Source organism: Diceros bicornis, chromosome 23 (assembly GCF_020826845.1).
Source record: "Diceros bicornis minor isolate mBicDic1 chromosome 23, mDicBic1.mat.cur, whole genome shotgun sequence".
NCBI lineage: Eukaryota > Metazoa > Chordata > Mammalia > Perissodactyla > Rhinocerotidae > Diceros > Diceros bicornis.
This window is the reverse complement of record NC_080762.1, coordinates 7752080-7777870: the sequence shown is the minus strand read 5'-3', so window position 1 is coordinate 7777870 and position 25791 is coordinate 7752080. Positions and strand designations below refer to the sequence as shown.

General features: G+C 38.8%; 1 protein-coding gene across 7 annotated transcripts in view; it reads left to right on the top strand.

Annotated features, from left to right (window-relative positions):
• L3MBTL3 (L3MBTL histone methyl-lysine binding protein 3) overlaps window positions 1-25791 on the top strand; it is a 115024-nt gene that overhangs the window by 5060 nt on the left and 84173 nt on the right. For 5 of the 7 annotated variants that reach the window (XM_058566301.1, XM_058566304.1, XM_058566306.1 and 2 more), the window contains exons 3-6: window positions 15810-15926; window positions 22722-22833; window positions 23203-23277; window positions 24711-24870. In XM_058566301.1, coding sequence (XP_058422284.1) covers window positions 15825-15926; window positions 22722-22833; window positions 23203-23277; window positions 24711-24870 — 449 coding nt within the window. In that variant the 5' untranslated portion in view covers window positions 15810-15824. The remainder of the gene's footprint in view (window positions 1-15809; window positions 15927-22721; window positions 22834-23202; window positions 23278-24710; window positions 24871-25791) is intronic. The other 2 variants (XM_058566307.1, XM_058566308.1) reach the window with 2 other exon arrangements.

The following is a 25791-nucleotide window of genomic DNA, read 5'->3' as shown; positions in this document are numbered from 1 at the left end:
CCAGGCTTTGTGAAGGGCAGGAGGTAGGTTGTCTAGGGCAGAATGGCGTGATTTAATTCCTGGCTAAAATTATTAGATTGGTTTCTGGTGTATATGTTATATGGACTTGTCACAATACTTCCAAGGGATATTTCTTTTCTTGAGGAAAAAAGCAGTTTATCTTTTATAGTATTGGCTCCTTGAGGGAAGGGACCATGTTTTAACATGGTGCTGAATCCAAACTGAAATTTATTTATCCCAAACTAGTCATTTAATAGGCAGGAGTAAGTGAAATAAATACTTCAAATTTAGAATGATGCCTAATTGTGGAAATGGTAAGGCGGTGAAAGTAGAGGGCTTGGTGCGAGGGGAATTCATGTGCTGTAATTAATACTTTAGTTGTGTGAGTCTACTGGGAAATGAGGATGAGAAAATAGGTAACTGGGGTGGGAGGGATTTAAACTCGAGGGGCCGGAAAATGGGTCCTGTGCACAAGTGTGGATTTAGGGAAAGGTCCATGGGAGCTTTCCCCCCTGTGTTTTCTAGACTCTTTTGCTACTTTATTCTAATTACAACCAACTATATGTTATCTAGATAGAAAAAAAAAAATCACACGTACTATCTGTCATTGTTTTCAGTTTGATGATACTGAACTTGACAAACCCTGAGAATTTTTAGTACATCTCTCTTTTCTTGTAAATTATCCAATCAATGTTCCAAGAATCCAAAAACCCAATAGTGGAGGAGAGAAGAAATATGTGTCCTATTTAACTAGTCCCTGAGTAATTGAGGGTTGGTTCTTGAATAATTTCCACTTGTTTGTTGGTGATCTGTTTCTAAGAAATATATATTTCAACCAAGGCTGTTTATAGTAGATAACAGTTAGGATGGGAAATTTACAAGAGAAATTACTTTATATGGTGTGGGAGAAAGGTACCCTTGGAGTCCCCTGGATGGGTAACCTGAGTGATCCCTCCAGCAATGTTTCTACTAGTTACTTAGCCAGTTTATATTGAGCTCTTACAGTGCTGAACACTAAAAGACTGGGTCTTTGCCCTTGACCCTTACCCCAGGAGTAGACATAACTCTGAGCTCTGCTAATAAGAATATAACAGTTCACTTTATACCAGTAGGAAAGAATGAGGCTCCGGCACTCTTGGGAGCCAGTGAGCCAGGAAACATGGATTCCTAGGTTAGTGGATGCAGGACCGTGACATAATTGTGTACATACAGCACAACATATTACATCCTCTTATTAATGCTCAACCTTCAGAAATGAATAAGAAGTTCTTTACCTACTGTCAAGGAATGGCTGAATTGTGTATCTAGCGAAGGTGATGGATTTGGGCTGATTCTTCCCTCCTTGGACTGATGTGTTCACAAAGGAGACTTTCTGGTGAAGGTCTATTCTGCCACTTGCTACTATCTTGCTATTGTGTACCTACTTGCTACTCTCAGGGGACTCCTTCCTCGCAAGGATTTGAAGGACCTTGTATTTAAAGAGAGCTATTTATTTGGAGACACTGTATTTAGAGGATTATTTCTATGTGTATATTTAGACATGATGTCTTGAAGTTCAGGGCATCTGTAGAAGATATATTTTGTAAGGGGTTTCATTATCCACTGGGAATATTCTTGGGTTATCTTTACTGTGTTAAGGTAAATTATTTCGTTGACGTGTGGATATGAGTCAATAGTGGCAGATTATGAACTAGTTTGTATTGATTGCAGCAGCTATGTAGCTAAGTGGCTGAAAGCAAAACACCAGCAAAGGGTACCCTTGAAATATAACTAAGTTGATTTGTGAAATCAAATTGGGAAAGATCTTTAAGAAATCCCCATTTAGGAGACAGGATGGTTTGGAGGAAAGAACAAGGACTTTTGAGAGGAACTTAATTAAGTTGGGTGATCTTGGATGAGGGGACTTCTGATGAGTCCCTGTTTCTCAGAAGTGGACTTAGAATTAATAACTTGGTTGGTGATTGGAAGAATTACATGTGTATTATTGTAATTATTAAATGCCTTCTGTATCATTAGCCTTTCTGTAGGTCAGTGTTTTGTGTCAGCCAGCAAATATTTATTGAGCATCTATTTTGTCTAAGTCTATTGGGGAGTGCTTCACATAACACTTAAAACAGAGTTGAATGAATGAATGTGTTAGGGCTACAAAGAAATAAAGAGCAATCCTTGGCCTCAGTGTGTTTATAATTTAGTTGAGGAGATAATGCATGCACACACTGGTAATTAACAAAGCAAAGCCGTGGTTCATTGGCAGCAATTGGTAAAGATAAATGCAGTAGGTACTATGGTGGTGCTGCTGGATGTGGCGTTACACGTATTGCAAACACAGGGACCTGAGAGGTAGGGTGTCCTCTGCGAAACTGTGAATTGTTGATATATGAGATGTCATTGTATATTGAGTGCCTTCTGAATGTCAGGCATTAGGCTAGGTACTTTATATTAAAACACTCATTCATCCAACAAATACTCACTGCCTTCTTATGCCCAGGTACTGTTCTCGTCACTGAGTATTGTCTCTAATATTTTCATTAACCTTGAGCATTTGGTATTGTCATTTCTCTTTTAGAGCAAACTGGTGCTCAGAGATACTTAGTAACTTGTTTAAGTTCAAATCATGCGGTTTGAAAGGGGTGGGACCAGCGAAAATGATACTGGCTTATGATTGTTTTGTTATGTCTTTAGGTTTCTGGTTTTCCAAATAGTAGTTCCTAGAATATTTCTAAGAAAACGTATTTCCAGATTAATGTATTTGCTCTTATAATTTGGTTTACTAAGATGAGCAGTGGTGAACAGGCATAAGAAAAAATGATGGGACGAAAACTCTCTCTTCACTTTCATCTTTTTTTTTTTTTTTCCTTTTTTAAATCCAGAATTGGGAGAAGGGGCTGGCCTCGTGGCGTAGTGGTTAAGTGCGTGAGGTCCGCTGCTGGCGGCCCGAGTTCGGATCCTGGGTGTGCACCGATGCACTGCTTGTCAGGCCATGCTGTGGCGGCATCCCATATAAAGTGGAGGAAGATGGGCACGGATGTTAGCCCAGGGCCAGTCTTCCTCAGCAAAAAGAGGAGGATTGGCATGGATGTTAGCTCAGGGCTGATCTTCCTCACCGAAAAAAAAGAATTAGGAAAAGACTGATTATTGAGTTATACTGAAAAGAACACCTTGGTCTAGCTCACAGCCTTGAAATGATCACAAACTATTAACATAACGTTACTCAGATTAGGTTTGGGAATTACTGGGCTTATTTATAAAAAGGTTTCATTTGTTCTTTGTAGGAAGAGGCAGTAGGGTTAGTTATCAAAAAATGTAAATCAATCAGCAAATAAAAAGGAAAAGGATGGGACCTAAATTTACCGGAATGAACTCAAAATACAATAGAATTTATGCATGCAGAAGCCAGGATTATAAAAGGAAAGAAGAAAATTTAAATGAGGGCTAGAGATAATAGTAGAGAGATGCTGGGGCAGAGGGAATGTAAAGTGCTAGACTCCAAGTCAAAAATGAGAACAGGGAATGTGACTAAGAGTATACTCGGTGACAGTGCTATAATTACTGATGTTGTACTCTTTAACCAGAGGACTAGGCCCATGTGTACAAAATGAAGAGCCTCTTTTGATTGATTGGGTGGTGCTGTGTTGCCGCGGGAGTTATATAACATCTCTGTTATACGAGTTACGGTCCATCAGAGAGCTTTAGTCTGACTTAGAGGGATGCCGCTGTAAGCATTGATTACAGGGTAATGGACTGTTTCTCCTTTCTTGAAGCTCTATTATTCAATAAATTTTTTGAAGCACCTACTGTGTGCCAGACCTTTTCAAGATTGAACCATAGTAATTTTATGGAGTTAAACTAGTTCTGTTACTAGAACATTTTGAGTAGGATTGTTCAGGCACCAAAATCAGTTGTTTATTTTTCCCCATGTGTTACACTGATTGAACCCTGAACTGTGAATTGAAATTCCTGAGTGGTCAATCTGGTCTGGCTGTTAAATAATCTAAATAATTCACCTTTTTGGTTTGTGGTCTTATTTGGTGGATTTGAGGCCTAGCTGTTGATCTCTTGATAAGGAGGTTAACTACAAATGGTTATCAAGATAAGCCCGTAGACATGACTTCTGTGAGAGAAATAAAATCTGGTCAAATCTAATTTATTACATGCCAAAAAGAAATCAAGTGTAAATCTTTTAATTTTAGTTCTGTGTTTTATAAAAATATGAAGCAAAATAAAAAAAGAAGATACTACAGTTAACATTTTTTAAAACAATTATGAAGTGAAATATGAAAAAAGAACAAGATACTACTTTTAGTTTTTCTTTTTTAATTTAAGTGCATGCATATTTTGCATAAGCACAGCAATATCTGTGTCAGGACGGTTCTGGTTCTTTTTATGCCCTTTGAATCCCTCTAATGGGTGTACAGTTTCTATTATTACCCTCCTAGTGTAGTATGTTGATGATATGATAGCACTTTTAAGGATATTTCTGCCTCACGTTGAGATATCTTACAGTCTGCACATTGAAAATGAACCTCAAATAAAAAGCTTTTGATGCGAGTATATTCACTATGCCATAGGCCTGTTCGTGTCAGTTTGCGATTTCATTTTCTGTGTACATTTTTTTTCTTGAAAGGCATTTTTCGTTTTCTGTTCCTCCTTTAGAGGAAGTAAGTAGGTTAGGCCACAGAATCTCAAATAGTTCATCCTTTGTACTGTAACAAACGGAAGGGCAGGAAGTTGAGATTTGTAAAGTTTGCCTTTGGTGACTACTCCTTTACATATAGTCTCCATGGCAGAAGAGGTAGCAAATTAAATAAACCATTGCTACGTTCTAGATAGGATAGGTCTCATTAAATTATGACCAGTAGATACAAGGGGAGTGTTTCTAGAAAATATCAAGAAGGAGCCATCGTGATGACCGATTTCATATTTAAAGGAAGCATAGATTAGTCGCCACTCAGGTGTCTACTGTATAAGGATCGAGGAGGACAGAAGACCCAGATTCTCAAGGCTTTGTTCATGAAAATCTTCATGCGACTGAGATTTCAGTTCTCACAGTGAAGCGCTCTAGAGTTTTGCCTGCCTAAAATCCATGAACTTGGGCCCTTGGGGCAAAATTTCACATCTCTCCACTACAGATCTCGATTCTAGCATGTGTGCGATGCAGAGTTCTTATCAGGCAGGGTGAGTAGGATATCAAAGCTGGTATCTGTCATGCTTGATTTGAAAGGAAAATTTTTCTTTGTAACAAATATGTGTTTGTTGAGAGATGCTTCAAGTGCGAGTTCAGATTTTTCTCTTATCCTTATTGAATAAGCCTGTTTAAGAGGTTTGAATTTAACTTCTTTTGATGTGTTCTCCACTGACACTTAAATGAGGAGAGTTTCTTGGAGCGGTAACGTTATGCTTCTGCCAAAGAGGTAAATAAATACTTGTTCGCAACCTATTTGTTAGTTAGAATTTTCACTGGAGAATATGAGATAGATGGACAAATGAAGATCTTTTTCTGATTTCCCCTCTGCCCAAACCACACCCACAATTAGTTTGTTGCGTTTTCCCCTTTTGTTCATTCATTTGATAAATTTTATTGATACCTACTATGGATATTTGCAAGGGATAAAGAAATGAATAAATCAAGGTCTCTTTCCTCCAAACCCTCCTCTAAGTAGATGATCATGATACAATGTAATAAATGTATTTATTTAATACAATGTATTAAATTGGGGTGTAGATTCTGTCTTCCCAGTCCCTCTTCTCACGGTATCTCACGTACACGCATCCTAGTTCTTGTACAGAGAAAGACTCTCACTGTGGTCCTTCTTGCCCACTTTGGGGAGGATCCATCCTTTCATCTCGCTCTCCTGCTGGCCTCTAGCTGCAGTGTCTCCCTGTGCCCTCTGTTCGCCTCTGTACCTGCTTTCTTGGAAACAGGTCTTGGAACCGCAGTTGGTATGGGAGGAAGCTTTCATGCCTCTTTAGCAAAAATGTCACAGTAAGGTTGCCAATGGCCTAGTCTTGGGTCATTATTCAGAGATTGTGTCCTTCTTACTTTTTCGGTTATTAAAATGTTCTTTCCTTTATAAGAGCCTGACAAAACTAATGGTTATTGACTTTGCATCACTTTCCCAGATTCATTTTGAAATTTTACTTGTCTACGAAATCGCAGAGTCTGACCATGTTCTTAACCCCCGCTTTTCCCTCCGTTCACCTCTGGACTCCTGAGAAATCGGATAGGCTGTGTGGCCTTTGCCCAGTTATCATTCCTCTGCGCGGTGTGCCTCAGACATCTGGTACACCAGTGCTTGGGGGGAATGTGGACCCTGGAGAGCAGCTCGTTTTCTTTTCTTCAGAATAACTGTAGTTGTCATGTACTGAGGGTCTACTATATGCAAAGCACTCTAACATGCATAATTAAAAAATTTTTTTACATCTCTATGAGGTGGATGCTCCTATTCCATTTTACAGATGAAGGAGCCTAGGGCTCAAGAGCCTGTGCCTTTCACCACTACACTGGATTGGTTTCTGTGTTGACTAAAAAACAACGTGCTGGGCCCTGTGGTCTAGTCTGAGGGGCACTGTCTTGAGAGGTAAGAGTTTATTTCTTGGCTGAGGGGCCTCAATTTTCTCATCTGTAAAATGTTATCAGGCTTAAGAGGTAGTTGTGAGGGTCAAATTGGCTGGTCTTGGTGAGGTCCTTTAAAATGACAAAGCCTGGGAGGAACACTCCTGCTCCAGTCTGTCTGTATCCCCTTAATGTGTGTTAGGCTTGTTGCTTTTGCCTGGTTACACCTTTGTGGCCTTGTGTTTGTGGGTATGTGAGTTCTCCCCTTACAGGCTCTGTACCTGTCTGGTGTCATGAAGGGGCAAAGGAGGCCATCGGAGAGTAAATCAGTAGACAGGCCTCAGGAGGTGGGGGCTATATCTTCTCAGAACCATTTTCTCTGGCCTGGACCTACAGTCCTGAGGACATTCCCCAGTATTAGGCCTAGAAATTTCAGCACTGAGACGCAGGCTGGGTACCAGATCAGAAGGTAGCATCCTTATAGGTGCCTCTAACTTGAAGATGAATAAACTCTATCATGTAAAACACTACTTACTTTCACATTATTTCTGAATTGATTTTCCATAGCTCAACATTTTGCAAAAGGGGGTTCCGTGGAACACGATCTACTGTGATAATAGAGTCACAAGGCCAAGTGACTGTGGGCAGCTTTGGCTTAGGCAGCACTTTGCAGATGGCTGCACCGCTGCTGATGTGCACTGTGCGGCTCCCAAAGACCCTGCGGGATTGCACACCTTTTCACCGTAGAACTTTTTATCAGGGGACGTGAATAAATGTTGTCCTACAAGTTGTGCTTTGAGGGAAATGTTGCCCTAGCCTTTCATCTACTCGTGTTTACTGGCCTTAGCCTGGCCTACAGTGTGTGGTCAGACCAGCGTGGCAGCGAAGAGAGCCTGGCCTTCAGGCCCATCTCCCTCCCCATCGGCAAATCCTTCTCCAGGACTTCACACGTAGTATTGTTCTGTTGAGAAAACTAGCAGTCTTTCCTGGAGCCATGTAAATATTTTATTAAGAATAAAATATCTGCTTTTATATAGTGATCTTGACATCTCATGATGTGGATTTGAACACAAATGGCCTGCCACAAGAGATGCTATTGAAATAAAATTAAATGAAAGGAAAAAAAAGACACTATGTAATCTTTTTTAAGGTCATGAGCAGCTCTCATGAACTTGAATAATTGTTAAACCAGATAATTTTAGTAAAAAGTTAACATTTTGGGCTGGCCCAGTGACATAGTGGTTAGATTTGCACTCTCCTCTTCAGTGACGTGAGGTTCTCAGGTTTGGATTCCTGGCGTGGACCTACGCGCCACTTATCAAGCCATGCTGTGGCCGGTGGCTCACATATAAAATAGAGGAAGATGGGCGTGGATGTTAGCTCAGGGCCAATCTCCCTCAGGAAAAAGAGGAGGATTGGCAATGGAGGTTACCTCAGGGCTAATCTTCCTAACCAAAAAAAAAAAAAAAAAAAAGTTAACATTTTATTGACTGCTTACTATGTGATAGGTGCTGTGCTGAGGTGTTACCTGGCTTATCTTGATGAATCCTTGCCGGTGCCCAATGAAGACAGGTTCTGTTATTCTCCACACTCTACAGATGGGGAAATTGAGACTTCAAGAGATGAATTGGTCTGAGGTCACAGAGGAGGTAATTGTCAAACTTAGGGCAGGGAAGAAGAGGAAAGGAATGACGTGGTTTAGGAAAGGGTGAAGGGTGGAAAGAAGGAGCTTGTGAGAGCAGCAAGTTTGAGGATGATCCATGAAATATTTGATTTGCACTGATGAAAAGATGACAAGGAGCAGGTTGGGCGGGGATGGAGAGGCTCAAAGCAGTTTTATATGCCAGTTGATGAGGTGTTTAGCAGTGGGGAGAGGCCTTCTAGATGATATTACTGAATAATGACATTTAGGACTTTTTCTGTATCACAATGTGCCAGATACAGCGTTTGGAAAGTAAACTAAACGCCAACTTCAGTTGATGGTATTAAAGTGGGCATCGTAGCAACAAGGCAGTGGATTCCCACAGGGGAGGCTGACTTTTCTCCTTGCTGGATATCTCGTGGCTGTTTGTCTTCTACATAGTTATTATTTTTGTTTGGTTCATGATCATGATTTCAGGGTTAGCATTCCTGACTCACTCTTAAGATACATTGCCCTCTTCTCCAGAAACTAGTAAGTTTAATCCATTGACACCAGGCACTAATATCTCAGTCCTGTCATCAGCATAACAGAATTTGAATCTGGGTCTCAGATGCTGCCTTTGAGGTGATGTCTATCCCCATTTTACAGCCACTCCCGACTCATAGCCATGTCATTTCTGTACCTTATTTTTGAAAAATGCACCTGTTAACTATAAAGCTATAAAATGCAACTCTAAAAAAAGCAACTGTAAAATTATTAAAACTATTTAACTGGTCTCAGTGAACATTAACTCACCATTCTTTTAAATATAATGTTTGAAGACAGTGGTTTGAGCAGGAATGGCCAGGCTACAGTTAGTACCCTTTCGTAGTCATCTTTATTTCTCACCTTATCTGCAGATCCAGACTTTTGGGTTCTAGCAAAGCCCACTCTTCCACTTGATGTTTGAGCATCCTAGATTGGGTTGCTTATCTTTCAGGGGACTGTTATCTTCTCTTCATCTCAGCCCCAGGCAGGCTCTTCACCTTGAGTGTGCTCTGGGAGCTCAGCACCAGGGAGTCCATGCCTCTCACTCTGAGCCACTGTTTTATCTACTCATGGCAGATATGAGCAAGGAATTGTGTGCAGGACACACAAACTCTGTCTATCTCTAGTCAAAATAAGATACAGTAGAATCTTGACATTTGCGAGGGATATCTCCCAAGACCATCGCCAGTTCTCAGCTTACAGAATCATTGTAGCACATAATTCCTTCCTTCAGATTACTAAAGTATAACTGAAAAATGTAAATGATCTCTCTAGACCTTAACTACTTCTCTCACTTGATGAGCAATTTTTGTACTGTCTGGAGTACTTAATGAAACAAATTCACACATCTTTTCTGCTTATTTCCTTTTGGAGCATTTGGTCGTTTTGTTCACACAATGTGTCTGAGTCATCGTTGCATTTGACATTTCAGTCTAATTTATCTGAAACTTCTATTTTGTGGCTAGAGCCTATCACTTTCATAAACATTTCCATATTCCTCTCATTCTGTCATCAACACTAGAATCAACTAGCAGTTAATTTTATTTGTTTCCCATTTCTTAACAAGAAACAAAGTTTTTATCACTTTATTTACAGTGGCTGTAGCATGAAGACTAAACAGTCTGACTAAGAGTGTACCTGGACCTTGGCCGGTCCTGGTGACTTGCTGTTGCCCCTTAGCTTTATGGCCTGTGTGATTCAGAATCATGTCTCTGCAAAATGACAGATTACAAAATGCCACGGGAAATTCAGATGTCACTCAAGAATGGTAGAAACCATAAATGGTCTGTGAATGCCAAGGATATACTGTATATTTCTGATACCTGACTTGTGGAGAAGTGAGCCATACCCTTGCTTTTCTCATCGATTTGTGGAGCTGATACATTTTCATATATAGTTAATACCTACCAGTTTAATTACTTTGGGGAAGTTCGTTTCCCTTAGTGACTTCTAGGCTATAGCTTCAGTTATTGGCATCAATAGCAAACTAAATATTTTCATGGGAAGATATGCCTTTCATAACATAACTATTATAAATAAACGTGAAATAGGATTTTAAAATATTTTTTATTAATTTTTTTTTCTTTTTTAAAAAAGAATTTTTAAACATTCAACAGGCACAAAGGGTGAACAGAGAGAAGGTTCCTTCCCATGACTGTCTTTGAGCAAACCATTTCCCCTTCCTGGAGGCAGCCAGTCTTACTAGTTTCTGACAATCCTTGCAGAGACGGTCTATGCACATATAAGCAATACATATATTTATGTATACCCCCTTTTGTTTTATACAAATGGTAGCAGATGGTTTCTATACCTTGTGTAAAATTAGTGGTGTTGATGGTATCGTGGAGCTCTTTCTGTATCAGAATGTCGAGAGCTTCCTCATTGTCTTTTACAGTGGCATTATATACCACAGTTGGCCTTTATTGATGGATATTTGGGTTGTTTCCAATTTTTTGATATTACAGACAGGGCTATAGTCAGTGAAAAACCTTTTACGTTTTTCCTTTTGTACGCATGTGCAAGGATCTATAGAACACATTTCTAGAAGTAGAATTGCTGAGTTGGAGGATATGTTCTTGAAAATTGATCTCCGTAGAGGTGGTTTCAATTTATAATGCCACCATCAATGTATGAGAAGGCCTGCTTCCCCATATTCTCATAACGTAGGATTTTGGAATGTAAGATATTAAGTAATCTTATCACCCCCTAATGTTTCTAGATTACTAATGGTGTGGGTAGATTGGGGCTCCCAGGGATTTATTTACATGAGAGAATGAGCAAGTTCATCCATTAGATACAATATCTAAGGGAGAGACAAGTTGCACAACTTTGTTTCGGAGACAAGGAGTGGTGCAGGAGGTGACTCTGAGGATAGTGTTGTGTGTCATTTAGTCTGTCCTCCAGCCCTTTTGTTGGATGCTGAGGACAAGAAGGTTGTAATAAAAATCGGTAAAAACTAAAGTGAACTGTTTCACAGAAGAGGGACTTTGGGAGTGTAATATATTTGCATAGGTGCCAGCAGTAATGGTCTCTGCCTTCAGTAGAGTCAGCTCCTTGATGAGGCATCTACAGTGGGCATTGGTAGGAGCACATTGGACATCAATGCCCTTGATTTTAGCGATTGGCAGCCATGACATGTATGTTAGTGGGAATCAAAAGCTGCATTGCTGCATTTGCTGGACATCTGAACCCCAAAGCTGTCCCTCTTGACATCAGCAGTGGCTGGTGACCCTCAGAACTTAGAAGTGATTAGGAGGGAAATGGTGAATCTTATCTGATAGCACAGAGCGCCGATCGTGGTGCACTTTTAAGATATTTCCTTAGGAAATCTCAGCACCGTTAATGAGAGATTTGGGATGAGATTTTCTGCAGAATGAGAAATGCCGTTTGTGACTTGTATTGTGAGTGACTATTACCTACCTGGTTTTTATGGCCCGTGGAATACAGGTTACACTTGGGGTTATGGAATAGTGCCAGGTGATAATTAAAGGAAACATAAAACAAAGCATTTCTAAGTACTAAAAAAATTTTTGCTTAACTCTTAGAAACACGATGTGTTGAATTGACATCTTGACAATTACCCACAAATTGTCAGTCTTATTTCACCACTTCACCCCTTGATTAATTTATAGCAAGTTCCTCACATTGCATCATTTCGTCTGTCAATTTCAGTTTGTATGTCCAAAATACAAGAAAGAACTCCCCTTTTAAAAATGCATACCATCATCATCCCTCTAAAAACAGCAACAGTATTTCTCTAATATTATCAGATATGCAGTTGGCATTCATACTTCCTCTCCTGTCTAATAATCATCTTTTTTTTAAAATAGTTTAAACAACAGCTATGAATTGTGATACTGTGATTTGGTTAATATGTCTCTTAAATCTCTTTTAATCTAAATTTCAAATTTCCTCTTCCAAATTTTTTTATTCCTTGCCATTTTTTTATGCGTGGAAAAAAACAAGTTTTTATCCTGTACAGTAGTGGTGTTCAGACTTCTTGGTCTCAAGTCTCCTTTAGACTCTTAAAAATGATTGAAAACCTCAAAGAGCTATTGTTTGTGTAGGTTTTATCTATCAATATTTACTGTATTAGAAATTAAAATAGATAATTTAAACTATTTATTTAAAAATAACAATAGTAGGGGCCGGCCCCATGGCTTAGCAGTTAAGCGTGTGCGCTCCACTACTGGCGGCCCAGGTTCGGATCCTGGATGTTCTCTGGCCATGCTGAGATGGCGTCCCACATACAGCAACTAGAAGGATGTGCAACTATGACATGCAACTATCTACTTGGGCTTTGGGGAAAAAAAGGAGGAGGATTGGCAATAGATGTTAGCTCAGGGCCAGTCTCCCTCAGCAAAAAGAGGAAGATTGGCATGGATGTTAGCTCAGGGCTGATCTTCCTCACAAAAAAAAAAAAAAAGATTAAAAAAAAATAGCAATAGTAAATCCATTACATTAGTGTAAGTGTAATTTTTATGAAACATAAACATAGTTTCCAAAATAAAAGAAAATATGAGAGAAGTGGCACTGTTTTACATTTTTGCAAATCTCTTTAATGTCTAGTTTAATGGGTGATAGCTAGATTTTCATATCTGCTCCTGCATTCAGCCTGTTGTAGTATGTTATTTTTGTTAAAATATATGAAGAAAACCTGCTTCATGCAGATATGGCATTGGAAAAGGGAGGAGTATTTTAAGTCTTTTCATTTAATGGTGGATGTTCTTCTTTGATACAACACCAAAACTCGACAAGTGGTAGTTTCTTAAAGGTTAGTTGCAGTGTGCGATTTGAAACCCTATCAGTGAACTTTTCACACTCTGTTACATTAAAATCCACTGGTCTGTCCTGCACTTTGAATGGATCTTTTGCCCATGCATAATTTTGTAACATCAAGCATGGGTCATTTGAAAAATACTGCTTCACTGAGTTATGCAGATCTCCCAACTGTTGACATATTTCTTTATGAAATATTTAAAAAATCATATGCATTAATATCACCACCCATCTCCTTAGAAAAATATTTAGCTTTTGGGAAGCTTTCGAGCTCATGGTGTTGGATACAAGTTTTCCAAAATTACGATTTTCCCTTGAATGCTCAAATCTTATCATTAGCAACAAATACTCTCAGTATTTTCTTTGAGATGACGGGCTCACTTCATTTATTTTTGACAAAATATTTGCCAAATATCAAAACCTGAATAAACATAGTTTAAGTAAAAATGGCACTCCGTGAAAACAGCTTGTTCAGCCTGCTTTCTAAGCAGTTCACAAGTGCTTTTCCTCCGGGACACCCGTGGTACTTTGGCATGCCCAGGTGCTTAAGGCATACTTCCTGTTTCACCACACAGAGGGTTAAAAAGATGTATATCCAAATATCAAGACTTAATAAAATGTATTATTTTGACTTCATCAGGGAAGCCCAGGATGGTCTTTAGTGAAACGGTGCTTGTTTGCTGTGAGTACGTGGTGGTGAAAACAGTGACTCCTACCCCACTTGGGGGCTGCTGCCCCTGCAGTTTTACCCAGTCTTGGCTTTTGCACCATCAGTGCAAATGTCAACAGAGTGAAGAAGGCAAATAATGTGTTGGTATTTTTATGAAAATAGTTTTGACCCTTTTGAAAGGATCTCAGGGCCCCCCAGGATCCATGGACCACACTGAGAAATGTTGCTAAAGAGTTTCTGATAATCTGAATTTTGCTTCTTATATTTTTATGGTGTGATTTAACATGTTCCTTTGTCTCTAGTATTTTTTGTAAGTAGACTTGATCAGATTAGTTTTGATTTTGTTTTTTCCTGGCAAGACAACTTCCTAGGTGGTGTTGGGTTTGTATTCTTAGCAGCCATTGATGGTCGTTGCCTAGAGCCATTAATTTATTAAGGGTTGCAGATGATAATGTTTCAGTTCTGTCATTCCTTCTTTATTTATTAGGAGGAATTCTTTCTAAAAGGAAACTTTCTTTCTACCCTGAGATGTAGTTCGTGTGGATCTCATGAGATATACGCGGGATAAATCCTTGTTTCTTTTTCCAAATAATGAGTTGGTTCCCTTACATCCTCAAAAGGTGATCAATGAGGTGTTCTTGGTTTGTTGTTTGTTTGTTTTGAATATCCTCATGAACTCGTGGGCTTAAATTTATTTGATGTGTCTTAATTCGCTGCAGCTAGTATCCTTACCTTGGCTAGCAGGAGCCTCTTCAAGTTGGCTCCTGAGTTCTTTTGATATGACCTCTGTTGTCCTTGATAGCATCCTTGCTTCTTTGTTTGACAAGATGTTCTAAGCTCATCTTGCCCATTTCCCACCACTGAGCAGAAATCATCTTCTTCCCTGAGAAGACCTTGGAGAAATGGTATTTAGAGACCACAATCAGAGCACTAGGCTGCTCCTTACTATTGGTTGTTTCTAGATTTTTTCAAGAGACAAAGCTAGAAAATATGCATATTTTTTTTTAAGATAAAATGCACCTTGAATCTGTACTGATACTTCCATTCAAATTTAGGACTCATCCATCTTTCATCACTTGTCAGTGACACCAGTGTAATTATTTGTTTTATCCCATGCTACACAGACAAGAGTCTCAGAATAACAATAGCAATATTACCACTAACAAGACAATTATGGAAAAGGTTTGTTTTGCAGTTTAAAAAAAAGTGAAAATTAAAGGCATTATCACAGTTTATCTAGCTGAATTGGTTATCTTAACATAGCCTTATTGGTGTTTGCTGTACATTTTGAGACTGTTTTCCTGTTTCCCAGAACATCAAATTGGCAGATATTTCTACTGAATTAAATAAATCAATTTACTGAAAGAATCAGTCACACTGTGCATTCGTTGTATTGACACAACAAATTTAATTGACAAATTTAGTGTAGATGACAGTCAGTAACGGACTAGAATTTTCTTGTTCTTTTTTATTACCTAAATGGCTTCTGTTTTATTAATATTTTATATTAATTCCATCCTTTATCCATACCTACTCTCTTTTCAATGTCTTAAAACAGGAAAACCAACTTAGAGGGCAAAGAATTCTCTTCACATGGCATCATGATTTTTTCTTTTAAGTGAATATGCTATGGGGGGCTGGTTTAGTGCGTGCTCTCCGCTTTGGTGGCCTGGGGTTCGCAGGTTCGGATCCCGGGCGCGCACTGACGCACCGCTTGTCAAACCATGCTGTGGCGGCATCCCATATAGAGTAGAGGAAGATGGGCAAGGGTGTTAGCCCAGGGCCAATCTTCCTCAGCGAAAAGAGGAGGATTGGCATCAGATTGTAGCTCAGGGCTTATCTTCCTCACAAAAAAAAAGTGAATATGCTATGAAACAATGGATTCCTTTTTAAGGATAGAAAAAGTTTACGGTGACACTTTTTAACTTAGAAATTTTTTCTTCTTTTCTAAATTTACCATGGATTGCACTAGAAAAAATGTTAATGGTGTTTTTGAAGCAATTATTTCTAGATTTATGGATATGGGATATTGTGGTCAAGAACATTATGTAACTAAGGAAAACTGAAGAAATGACCACTAAAATAAAAACTGATCTGTATTTGGAATATTTAGTGATAGCCGTTTTTCCCCCTTCCAGCTTAAAAAATAAATCATGACTGAATCTGCCTCTAGCACAAGTGGTCAAGAGTTTGATGTATTCAGTGTTATGGACTGGAAAGATGGAGTAGGTACATTACCAGGAAGTGACTTAAAGGTAAGCTATCTTTATTACATACGGTTTTATGTGTGTGTTTATTGTTAAAATAAATTTGAATAGTACGTATGTGAAATAAGAATTTAAAAAGCATTAAGCGTAACACTGTAGGTTTTATATGATGCTTAGACCTCTACAGTAAACTCTCAGGACAGTCTGAAATGCTGATGCCTTTGTCAGTGGGGTAGGGGACTAAGGAATATTTTGACAGCATGTGCTCATTTTGCAGAAATTGAGTCATAGCTTCAAGGAGGAGCATCTCAGTTTTGACTCTGTCATGATGGCCAATAAATGTGGAAATGGTAGACTTAGAAGACCTGGCTTCACATATTTTGTAGTAATGGGCTTTGTAACTTTAAGTAAATAACCACACTCCCTGTGTGCTAGTTTTCTCATTTAAAAACTGAGTAATATTAAAATATTGAATAAACAGGACTATTCTGCACCCTTAAATTATTTATACTGTAAGTATGGATTTTTTATATAATCTCTTGTTCAAAAGCTGCTCCTTCCTGTGAACCAGACTGCGTTTGTAGACGTGAGAACTCTCTTCAGAGAGTCACGCTTCAGTCTGCTCCTTTTCTAGGTGCTCAGGCTGCCCATTTTCCCCGACCCCCTAACCCCACTCAGGACCACGTCTGCTGCCTTGTGAAGTGTGCTTACGCAGCACCCATCTGGGAAGCTTTAACTACCCCCACCTCTTCTTTCTCGTTTGCTTTTGCTCTGATCGTATCTCTGGGACCTTGAACCTGTCTGTGGCCCTTTAGACTTTGTGTTTGTACTTGTCACTCAGGTGTTTGAACTTCCAATCTCCGTAACTGGCTGTCTCCTGGCTTGCCTCTCTAAAGCATGCTGTTCTGGCTTGTCTGCAATGGAAATTCCTGCCCCCTAATATTGACTTCTTGGGGTCCAGTCCCTTTTAGTGGCTACTTGACAAGTATCTCAGCCCAGCCTGTCCTAGTTCATCCTCAGTAGTGAGATTTGGACAGTCTGTCATTGGAAAAATACTTAGATTTTAGGTGCATTAGTTTTAATTAAGTGCAATGTTGCCAACATGTCTATCTGAGTTTATCTTAGCAGAAATATTCCAGTGAGGTTTAGTGAAATCTGGAGAAAAGATTTGGCTTTTAGTTTTAGTTCTTTGTGACCTTGAACACGTCAGTTAGTCTCTTTGGGCCAATTTCCTCTGTGGTAAAATAAGAAATTAAATGAATACTAAGGATTTTATCTGCTCTAACAGTCTCCACGTGTTCATCTGAATTAGATATAATGGAAATGGAGTGCTGAAATTTTAAGAAAAACTGTTTCCAGACTCTGATAATGTGAACTACATATTTGCTATGTGAGCTCCATCAAGTTATTTAAATTCCCTACGTTTCAGAATCTTTATCTGTAAAATGTTGATAAAGATCTGTGTCCTGAAGTGGTTATGAAGATTGAAAAAATGTGTAATATGAAAAAACATGTAAAACACTTAAATTATATCTTTTCTGACCTGGTGATACATTATATAAACTGCTGTTTTCTATTGCTTCATTCCCTTATTTTTCTTGTACATTTTTATCCCTTCTCAATGGCTTTTTTTTTGGTATCAGGTGGATGATGAAATTTGTAACTTTTCTTCAGTTAGATTTTGACGATAGAATGATATTTCATCCCTAAGAAATCTAGATTGCCTGAAGATTTTCTAAGCAATGGATTTTAGGAATTAACCTACTACTTTTATTAAGGTAGTTAGGTAATTAAGCCACTTAGTGGCTCTCATAAGCTGGGTTATTTGATTTGACTTTTAGGCTGATCTAATTACCTGGGTAATTGCCATATATCTAATTCACTTTATGCACTGTAGACAGTTTGATACCCCACTTAAAAAAAATTAAAAAATTATTTTCTACTTTATAACCCTTTTTATCTCAGGAGATTCAGAGACTAGCTGGTTGATTATATTGCTTAGGATTTCTAAATCACTTGCTCCTTCTATTAAAATTCACATTGCTTAAGAGATTTAATTGAGAAAATGATTTTTCAGAAAATTAAGATATTAGAAAGAACTGTGAATATATCATGAAATTTACTCTCTGACATCATGCTTTGCCTATTTGACACTATTGAAACTTCTGTATTTTAATGGGATAGGCATGTGGGTTTACTAATCAGTCGTGCACTGTCCTGAGACAACCTGCAGAAGTTAATTCATCTAATACAATCAGCTAATAGAGGGAAGTCAATTCCTTATCATGGGAACGGGTTTTTATGTGCTGCAGTTTATTGCCGTTTTGAAAGAACTTTTCTCTGTAAAAGCCTCTTGATTGCTAGCCAATCAACTTCTGTCACCCTTCTGCTCAAATCCTTTAGCAGTTGCCCGGATCTCTCACGGTAAAGGTCAAGCCCCTTAAGTTCATCACTGATGTGTTTGCGTGGTCTGGCCCCCGCTCTCTTCTCTGGCTGTCTCCTTCCACTCCTCAGTGCCACCCTGTTTCCTTTCCAGCCCAAACCGCTGGTTGAAGGCTTTGCATCTTGATCGCTTTGAACTGTTCCCTGTTGCTGGCGTCCCTCTGCCCTGTCCACACTGGGCTGACTAACCTTTATAGAAAACAGTGCCAACAGCTACATGTTTGGGTGTATTAGTACACAGAATAGACAGCTCACTCTCTGATGAGCGCATTACTTGCATCTTGCAATCTGGTTATTTTATTTAACCTTTTGGAGGTAGTCTTGATCACTGGTGTCAGTTCACACATGGGGACACGGAGACCCAGAGCGGGTAAGTCATTTGCTCAAGGTCAAACAGTTGCTGGCGGAACTGGATCTTAAAACCAGGCTTTTCTAATTTTAAAATTGATTCTCTTATCACTGCTCTACTACAGTCTAACAAGAGAAAACGTTTTCCTATCAAAAGAGATGTGAGGAAAAGGTTACAGCAATTTAGAAGAGGTATTATTTTAGTTGGAGGGGTCACGAAGGCTTTGGAAAGTAGATGTCGTGTAGCTTCATGTGCCTGAAAATAGGTAAGCGCTACCTGAAGACTTTTGGGGGTTAGGGATGGGAGGAGGGAAAGAGAAGGGCGTCCAGAAGAGGGACTAGCGTAAGAAGTCGAGAGAGAGCAGCAGGTGTCCATTGGCCCTGTTGAAAATATTATAGTCGTTAACAAGGCATTTTTGCTTAAACAAGCTTTGGAAACTTTACCATTGCCTAATTTGTTCTTTTAAAACACAAATTAGGGGCTGGCCCGGTAGTGCAAGTGGTTAAGTGCGCGTGCTCCGCTGCGGTGCCCCGGGGTTTGCCGGTTCGGATCCCGGGCGCGCACCGGCGCACTGCTTGTTAAGCCATGCTGTGGCGGCGTCCCATATAAAGTAGAGGAAGATGGGCACAGATGTTAGCCCAGGGCCAGTCTTCCTCAGCAAAAAAGAGGAGGATTGGCATCAGATGTTAGCTCAGGGCTGGTCTTCCTCACACACACAGAAAAAAAACCCCCCCACAAATTAGTATTTGTAGATTAATATCTCAGGGCCATAAGAATAGGCAGGCAGTAAGTGATAGTGGAAAGGTGCATGCTGGGGCTCCCCGTCCCTAAGCAGTTTCTCTACCTGAACGTCTAATGATGTCTGAAATTTATCCACAGAGAATTATTTCTCTGCATCATAAGGATTTAGTCTTTCGGAGTCCCTCCGTAAAATGCAGACACACTCCTGCGAGTGATAGCATCTCATCTAGTAAGGATAGTTGCCACTTAACCAAGAGCCAGACCCTGCAGCAGCAGCAAAGCAGAACCCCAGCTGGAGACTTCTCTGCACTCTTAGCGCACGGTTTTGCCTTGTCTTGACTAATGTTCACAACAGTTTAGTTACCAAATATCTTTGCCCATAAAACATATTGGTGAGTAGAACTCACATTTCAACATTGAAAGTAATAAAGCAAAAAATAGTAACCTCAGAAGTGTCTTTTAATGATCTGTTATGAAAGACAGGCACAAATAGGCAAGAGACGCTTTGCCTCTACAGGCAAAAATAAAGAAGAGAATTGAATCAATTAAAGGTAGTTCAAGCCAAGCCAAACAAACGAACTAAAACCTTTGCAGCCTGTTATATATATATTTCAGGCGTAATTGTTTCTGATTGACCTCAATGTATCCATTAACAGAAAAAGTTGCAACGTCAGCTGATGTGTTTGATTTGCTTAATAAATCCCTTTTGTAAAGTTTATAATTTTAATATTCTTGGTTGTAGAATGGAGTCACTTGATAAATATTTAGACTGCTTTTTTAGATGTCTAGGTTAAAAGAACTAGTAACTTTAAAAAAAGAAAGAAAAATGATTATATCAAGTTTCCATGGTTCCACAACCATTCATAAAAGCATTACCAATTTCAGAACCTAAGTATTTTATTGGGGAAAAAAAGGTTAGGAAATGTGTCAGTCTTTCTGGAATTCCACCTGTGGAACTCCAGTAATGTTAGCAGCACCTAACAACCTATGTTGTCCATCATTTTCTACGATAATAGTAATATTGTGGTAGATACAATAAGTTGAAATTGAGAAGCCAGAAAAAAAAATTGATCCTGTGTCTTTTTGCATATGATAGGATACTTGGAAAACACCTTGAGGTTAATTTTTGAGATAAAGTAACTTCGGTTAGAATAGACGTTCTTTACTTTTTCAGGGTTATAGCATGTCTTTGAGAATATGATGAAACTTATGGACCCTGTCCCCGGAAAAATGTATATGTGCTCATACCATCATTTTGCATATATTTCATGGGATTCATTAACTCCTCAAGTCCATCCATAGATCCTGGCTTACAGGAGCTACGTGTGTCTCTGAGTGTTATTGCATCTTTACTTTGTACTTAGGCTATAGGTCAGTTACTAGCAATAAATATTAGAAGAAGGAAAAGATTACTGGGATTAAATGTTGTATTGTGGGAGTTTCACCTTTTAACTTGGAAGGTATTTGAGCCTACAGCTTCCAGGTGTCATAGGTCCACATTGTTATTTGAGGATTCCACTCAGTGGTGTTCTCTTTCTCAGTGTTTGAAATACGTGGTGATTGGCAGTTTAGCAGAAATTTGGAAACCTAAGCTACAGGAGACCTTGTGTGTAATGTAAATGTTTGGTGCTATTTCTCACATTTTGTATTTGCCTAATAAGTATGAATTAACATCAACCTATAATAAGAGTAACTAACATTACTTACCTGGACTGAATTATCAAGTTCATGCCTATTTTTTTTTTTTAATTTTCATTCAGAGTTGATTTTCTCTCATATTCTTTAATATCATTAATTACTAATCATTATGGCTTGTTTTTCCTACTCTTGCCCAGTAGATGGTACTGTCAGCTTTATTTTGAAATATTCTGTTTTCAGAGTTGATCATTTAAAAAAATTTTTTTTCCCAAAAAGTAAAGTTATTTTTAGCTCTTTTCCTTCCAGTTAACTTCTTGCCATCTCCTAGACTGACATTTTTAGGTAAACACACCTAACTGGGCCTAGTATACACATGTTACCTGGGAACTTGTATCCGGAATATGTAGTAGGGAGAAAATATTTCATTTCCCTTAACTATTTCAACTCGTTCAGTCTAGATAGCTTTTAGTAATTGTGGACTCTGTGCAGAAACTAACTTAAGGTGCTATTTTCACTTAGTAGAAAGAATAATTATTAATTTTTGCTTAAGACTTTTCTGTCTTGTAGTCTGAGTCTAGTTTGATAAAATAAATCATTCTATTGGCATGTTGACCAAATAGATTTTTTTAGATTGGGAAATGGAAGGCCTTATTTAAATACTACATATTTGGATGCTCATGTATATTTCTGTGAAAGATCTAAAAGCTTTAGGCAAAAAGTTTTATAATCTTTTTCAATTTTGAGCTTTCTAGCTTTTCATTACCTGTTAAAATTAGTGGATTTCTAATGTCATTCTTTTTTATGGAAAAACAGAAGAAATAGAGAAAACTTTGAACTATCTGTTTGAAAGAGGATGGGGCCCCTGCATATAGGTAGTGTTTAAGCCTTCAACACACACAGAACAACCAGGCTCTTGCAGAGACATACTTGGTTTGACACTTGCCATAAGGTGAGAGGAAATTTTCAATATTTGGAGTCAAAATGTCTGTGAAATCAAAGTGCTTTTACTTTTTAAGTGACAAAATTATCCTGTAGCTATGAGACTTGGTCATATCTCATAGATATTATGTGTTGTTTTGGAGGACTAGAGGTGAATATACTGGAGGATTCTAAAGAGCAGTGATAGAAAGAGGACGGGCAGAGCCGGGGGTCACGTGGCTCAGGCTCCAGCCTTCCTCGTTCACATCTTGGAATATAAGGATAAGGATGTACGGGTCATTATTTCTGGAATAGAGATATTCCTTCTCTTTGAACGAGGTGAACTTGGGTGAGGCAAGTTGATTCCTGGGAAAACAGTAATTCTCCTTTTACTAACTTTGATTATTAAATAAGCAGTAATATGAAATAAGAAAAAAAGTCACAGCAAAAAAAAAAATGGTGTTTGAAATTTCAGGCCATCGAAGTGAGCTGGCAGCTCTCCAGGGCAGTGCAGGGTTGGTTGTTTATACCCTTAAGAAGCACCTTACTGCTTTGTTCTGTTCCCCCTTGCCCGAATTCCAAAATTAGTAAAATGCAAAGGGCTTAATATTGGGAGAAGGCTTATCTTGATATGACTGCTTAAATTAACTTTTAAAAGATAATTTGCTTAACAACTCCATATATGTCAGCCATTAAATGGTTACTGTCCTGAGCACTTTTGTAAATTTTGCCTCTTTCTACCGTGTTGCCGCTAGTTTCGGGTAAATGAGTTTGGAGCCCTGGAAGTTATTACAGATGAGAGCGAAATGGAAAATGTTAAAAAAGCAACAGCTACCACCACCTGGATGGTACCAACGGCTCAAGAAGGTAAGAACGGGTCATCTGCGTTGTCATTTCTTTCTTTTGAGAGTTTTAAAATAGGAATATCTAAGGGCTTATGATAGACTGGAACTTGGAAAATCCTGGGTGATCTTCGTGTCACGTGTTCTTAGGTAAATTTCTATAACGAAACAGATATGGAACCAGCTTTTTAATATTTTAAAATAACTATAGACTGTCTTCTTTCTTAATGCCAGATCTGTACTAGAACAAGGTTAATTGGAAATTACCAAGTAAATCCATGTTGTAATAGCCTACCCAGGTGATTTAGCCAAAAGCCTGCCACTTTTTTCTCATCTACTCCGATGGTTGTAACTAACACCTATATGCTGATGACTCCTGAATCTATATCTCCAGCCCCGACCTCTCCCCCGAGCTCCAGGCCCGTATTTCCACCTGCCTACTGGACATCTCCACCTGGATGTCCCACAGGTACCTCAAACTCCACATGTCTGAAATGCGATTCATTTTCTATTTTTCTCTCCCCTCCCCCCAGACTTGCTCTTTCTTCTGTACCCCGTATTTCGGTTGATGGTAGCACCATCCTTCCAGTGGGCAAGCAAGAAATCTAGGAGTCATCCTGAATTGGTCCTCCCCCAGTCCCATAGCCTGTTACTCAGTCCTCTTGGTTTTTATTTCCTAAATATGTCTCAGATCTGGCTTTTTCTACTAATTATCTCTTCCACTGCCTTAATTTAGGCCCTTATCAACTCTCACCTGAACTATTTCAGGCATCTCCTAAAGAATCACTCTGCTTCTAATTTCACCCAATTTATCCTGCACACTGAAGTCAGAGGAACTTATGCAGATTGCTTTTCTGACACATCACCAATTTCTTATTGTTTCTTGAGCAAAGCTTACAAAGATCTATGTGACACGCACCCCCCTGCAAGCTCGGTCTCTTCATCTCTGTCCCCTTCTTTGTACTGTGTTCTGACAGTGCCAGCAGCACTGAATTCCATGTAGTTCTCCCAACACGTCCTCTGGTTACAGGCTTCCTTGTCTTGCTGTGTTGTTTCTTCTGGCCGGGATGCCATTTCTCTCTTAGTCCAGTGGGCACATTCCTCTTCAGCCTTCAAAACCCTGTTCAGGCTTTATATCAGAAAATCCTTCCCTGACCTGACCCCGGGCTGAATGAACCACTTCTTCCTCTATGCTACTCCTGGGACTTCTTCATGCTTCAGTTATTGCATGTATCACGTTATTATAAATATTGGTTCTCTTGCCTGTCTTCTCTTCCAGACTGTGAGCTCTCTTGGGCAAGGTCTGTACTGTCATTATTAATGTCTAGTGTAAGTTGGTGCCTAATAAATGTTTGCTGAATGAATGATGAGCCTAATGATTTAGGTGGAAGGAAATGTGAGTTCCTAAACTATTTGGATAATTATGTCGCAGGAGATCTGCTACATTAAAGGTAAAATAAAGAGACATTGATTTAGCCAATTAAGTAAAACAAAATCACTCATCAAAAGGTTATAAACATAAAATAACATAGATAACCCTTTTTAAATTTTGTCAAAGATACATCTGTAAAATAGGATTCTGTAGACTGATGGTGTCATCTTCCAAATTTAATGACTATGAGGTTTTCTTCATTTGACTTTGAATTCTATAGAAAAGCCTTGGACGAGCTTTTATTTATCTTTTCTTTGGAATTTTTTTTGTTATGTAAATGAGTTGAGTGATTCCTGTCAAGCCCATCCTCTTCTCCCTCCCCAAGGCTATAGTTTGATCATTCATTCATTCAATAAACATTATTCTTTTATTGTGTTGCTAACAAAATTATTAGAAGAAAAAGTTTAAATGTATTTTGGAATGTTTTCTGTCATGGTTTTAATATTTTTTTTCTTCTTTTCATCTTCTAGTCTTTTCAGAGAAGACTGGGATGCCTTTCAGGTTGAAGGATCCAGTGAAAGTAGACGGGCTTCAATTCTGTGAGAACTGTTGTCAGTATGGCAACGTAGATGAGTGTCTCTCTGGAGGAAACTATTGCAGCCAGAATTGTGCTCGGCATATGAAAGACAAGTAGGTTTTTGCCCTGTTCCATTTATAAAGTGGGTTTTAGAGTCCAAGGTCATGGTGCTTGGAAAGACAGAGGCTCTCTGACGTCTGTCACCGATTCATGTGCTTTTTTTTCAGAGACTTTTCCTGTAGAGATGCATGGACCCTGATCCCATTATTGGACCTAGTGACTTTGGTCATGTCTGATCTGAGTTGTATGGCTTAAGTCGTACCTGCAGTACAGCCTTTGCTCTCTTTAGCCTTTTGCTTACATTAATTTTATTGGTCTCCAGCTAAGAGTATTTAAATTTCTCTGGGCTACATACACATTTTGATGATACTGATGTTTATGGAAACATAGTTTTGTTTAAGTTTTGGGGGTTCTTAGGTAACCTAGCTAAAACTCCACGAATGGAATAGAGCTTCCACTGATTTTGACTCACCTGAGTGAAGGTGGGCATAGTGAGTAGTGTAACAAGTTATGTTACTCCTGCTCTCAGGGCAGACTGAGGATTACGAGACAGGGACATCAGCTCTGAATGACAGTGCTGTGTGACTGCCATTCGGGGACTGTCTGACGAAGTTCAGTTTATCACTGAGAGGGTGATTTCTTGCGTATAATTGTATACTACAAATAAATGACATTTATATTTTAGTGGAATTTCCCATGTATTTTAATCATTATAGGCTTGGGAATTGTCTGTTTTTGTTGGCCAACTGATATTTTACAAAGTGACTGTTGGCCTTTTTCATTTGGACTTGTCAGTCTTAATGATTGCTAGATCCTTGATTTAAAATTGCCCGGAAGACTGAAATATCTCTAAATAATTGGTTCTTTTATTAGAATGGATGGCAGATGTGAAATAATTTTCAACTTGTTAGAACCTGTTTCATATGTAGTGCTGGTCCCCTTTTGAAATTATTAATATATAAGCTGATTTCTAC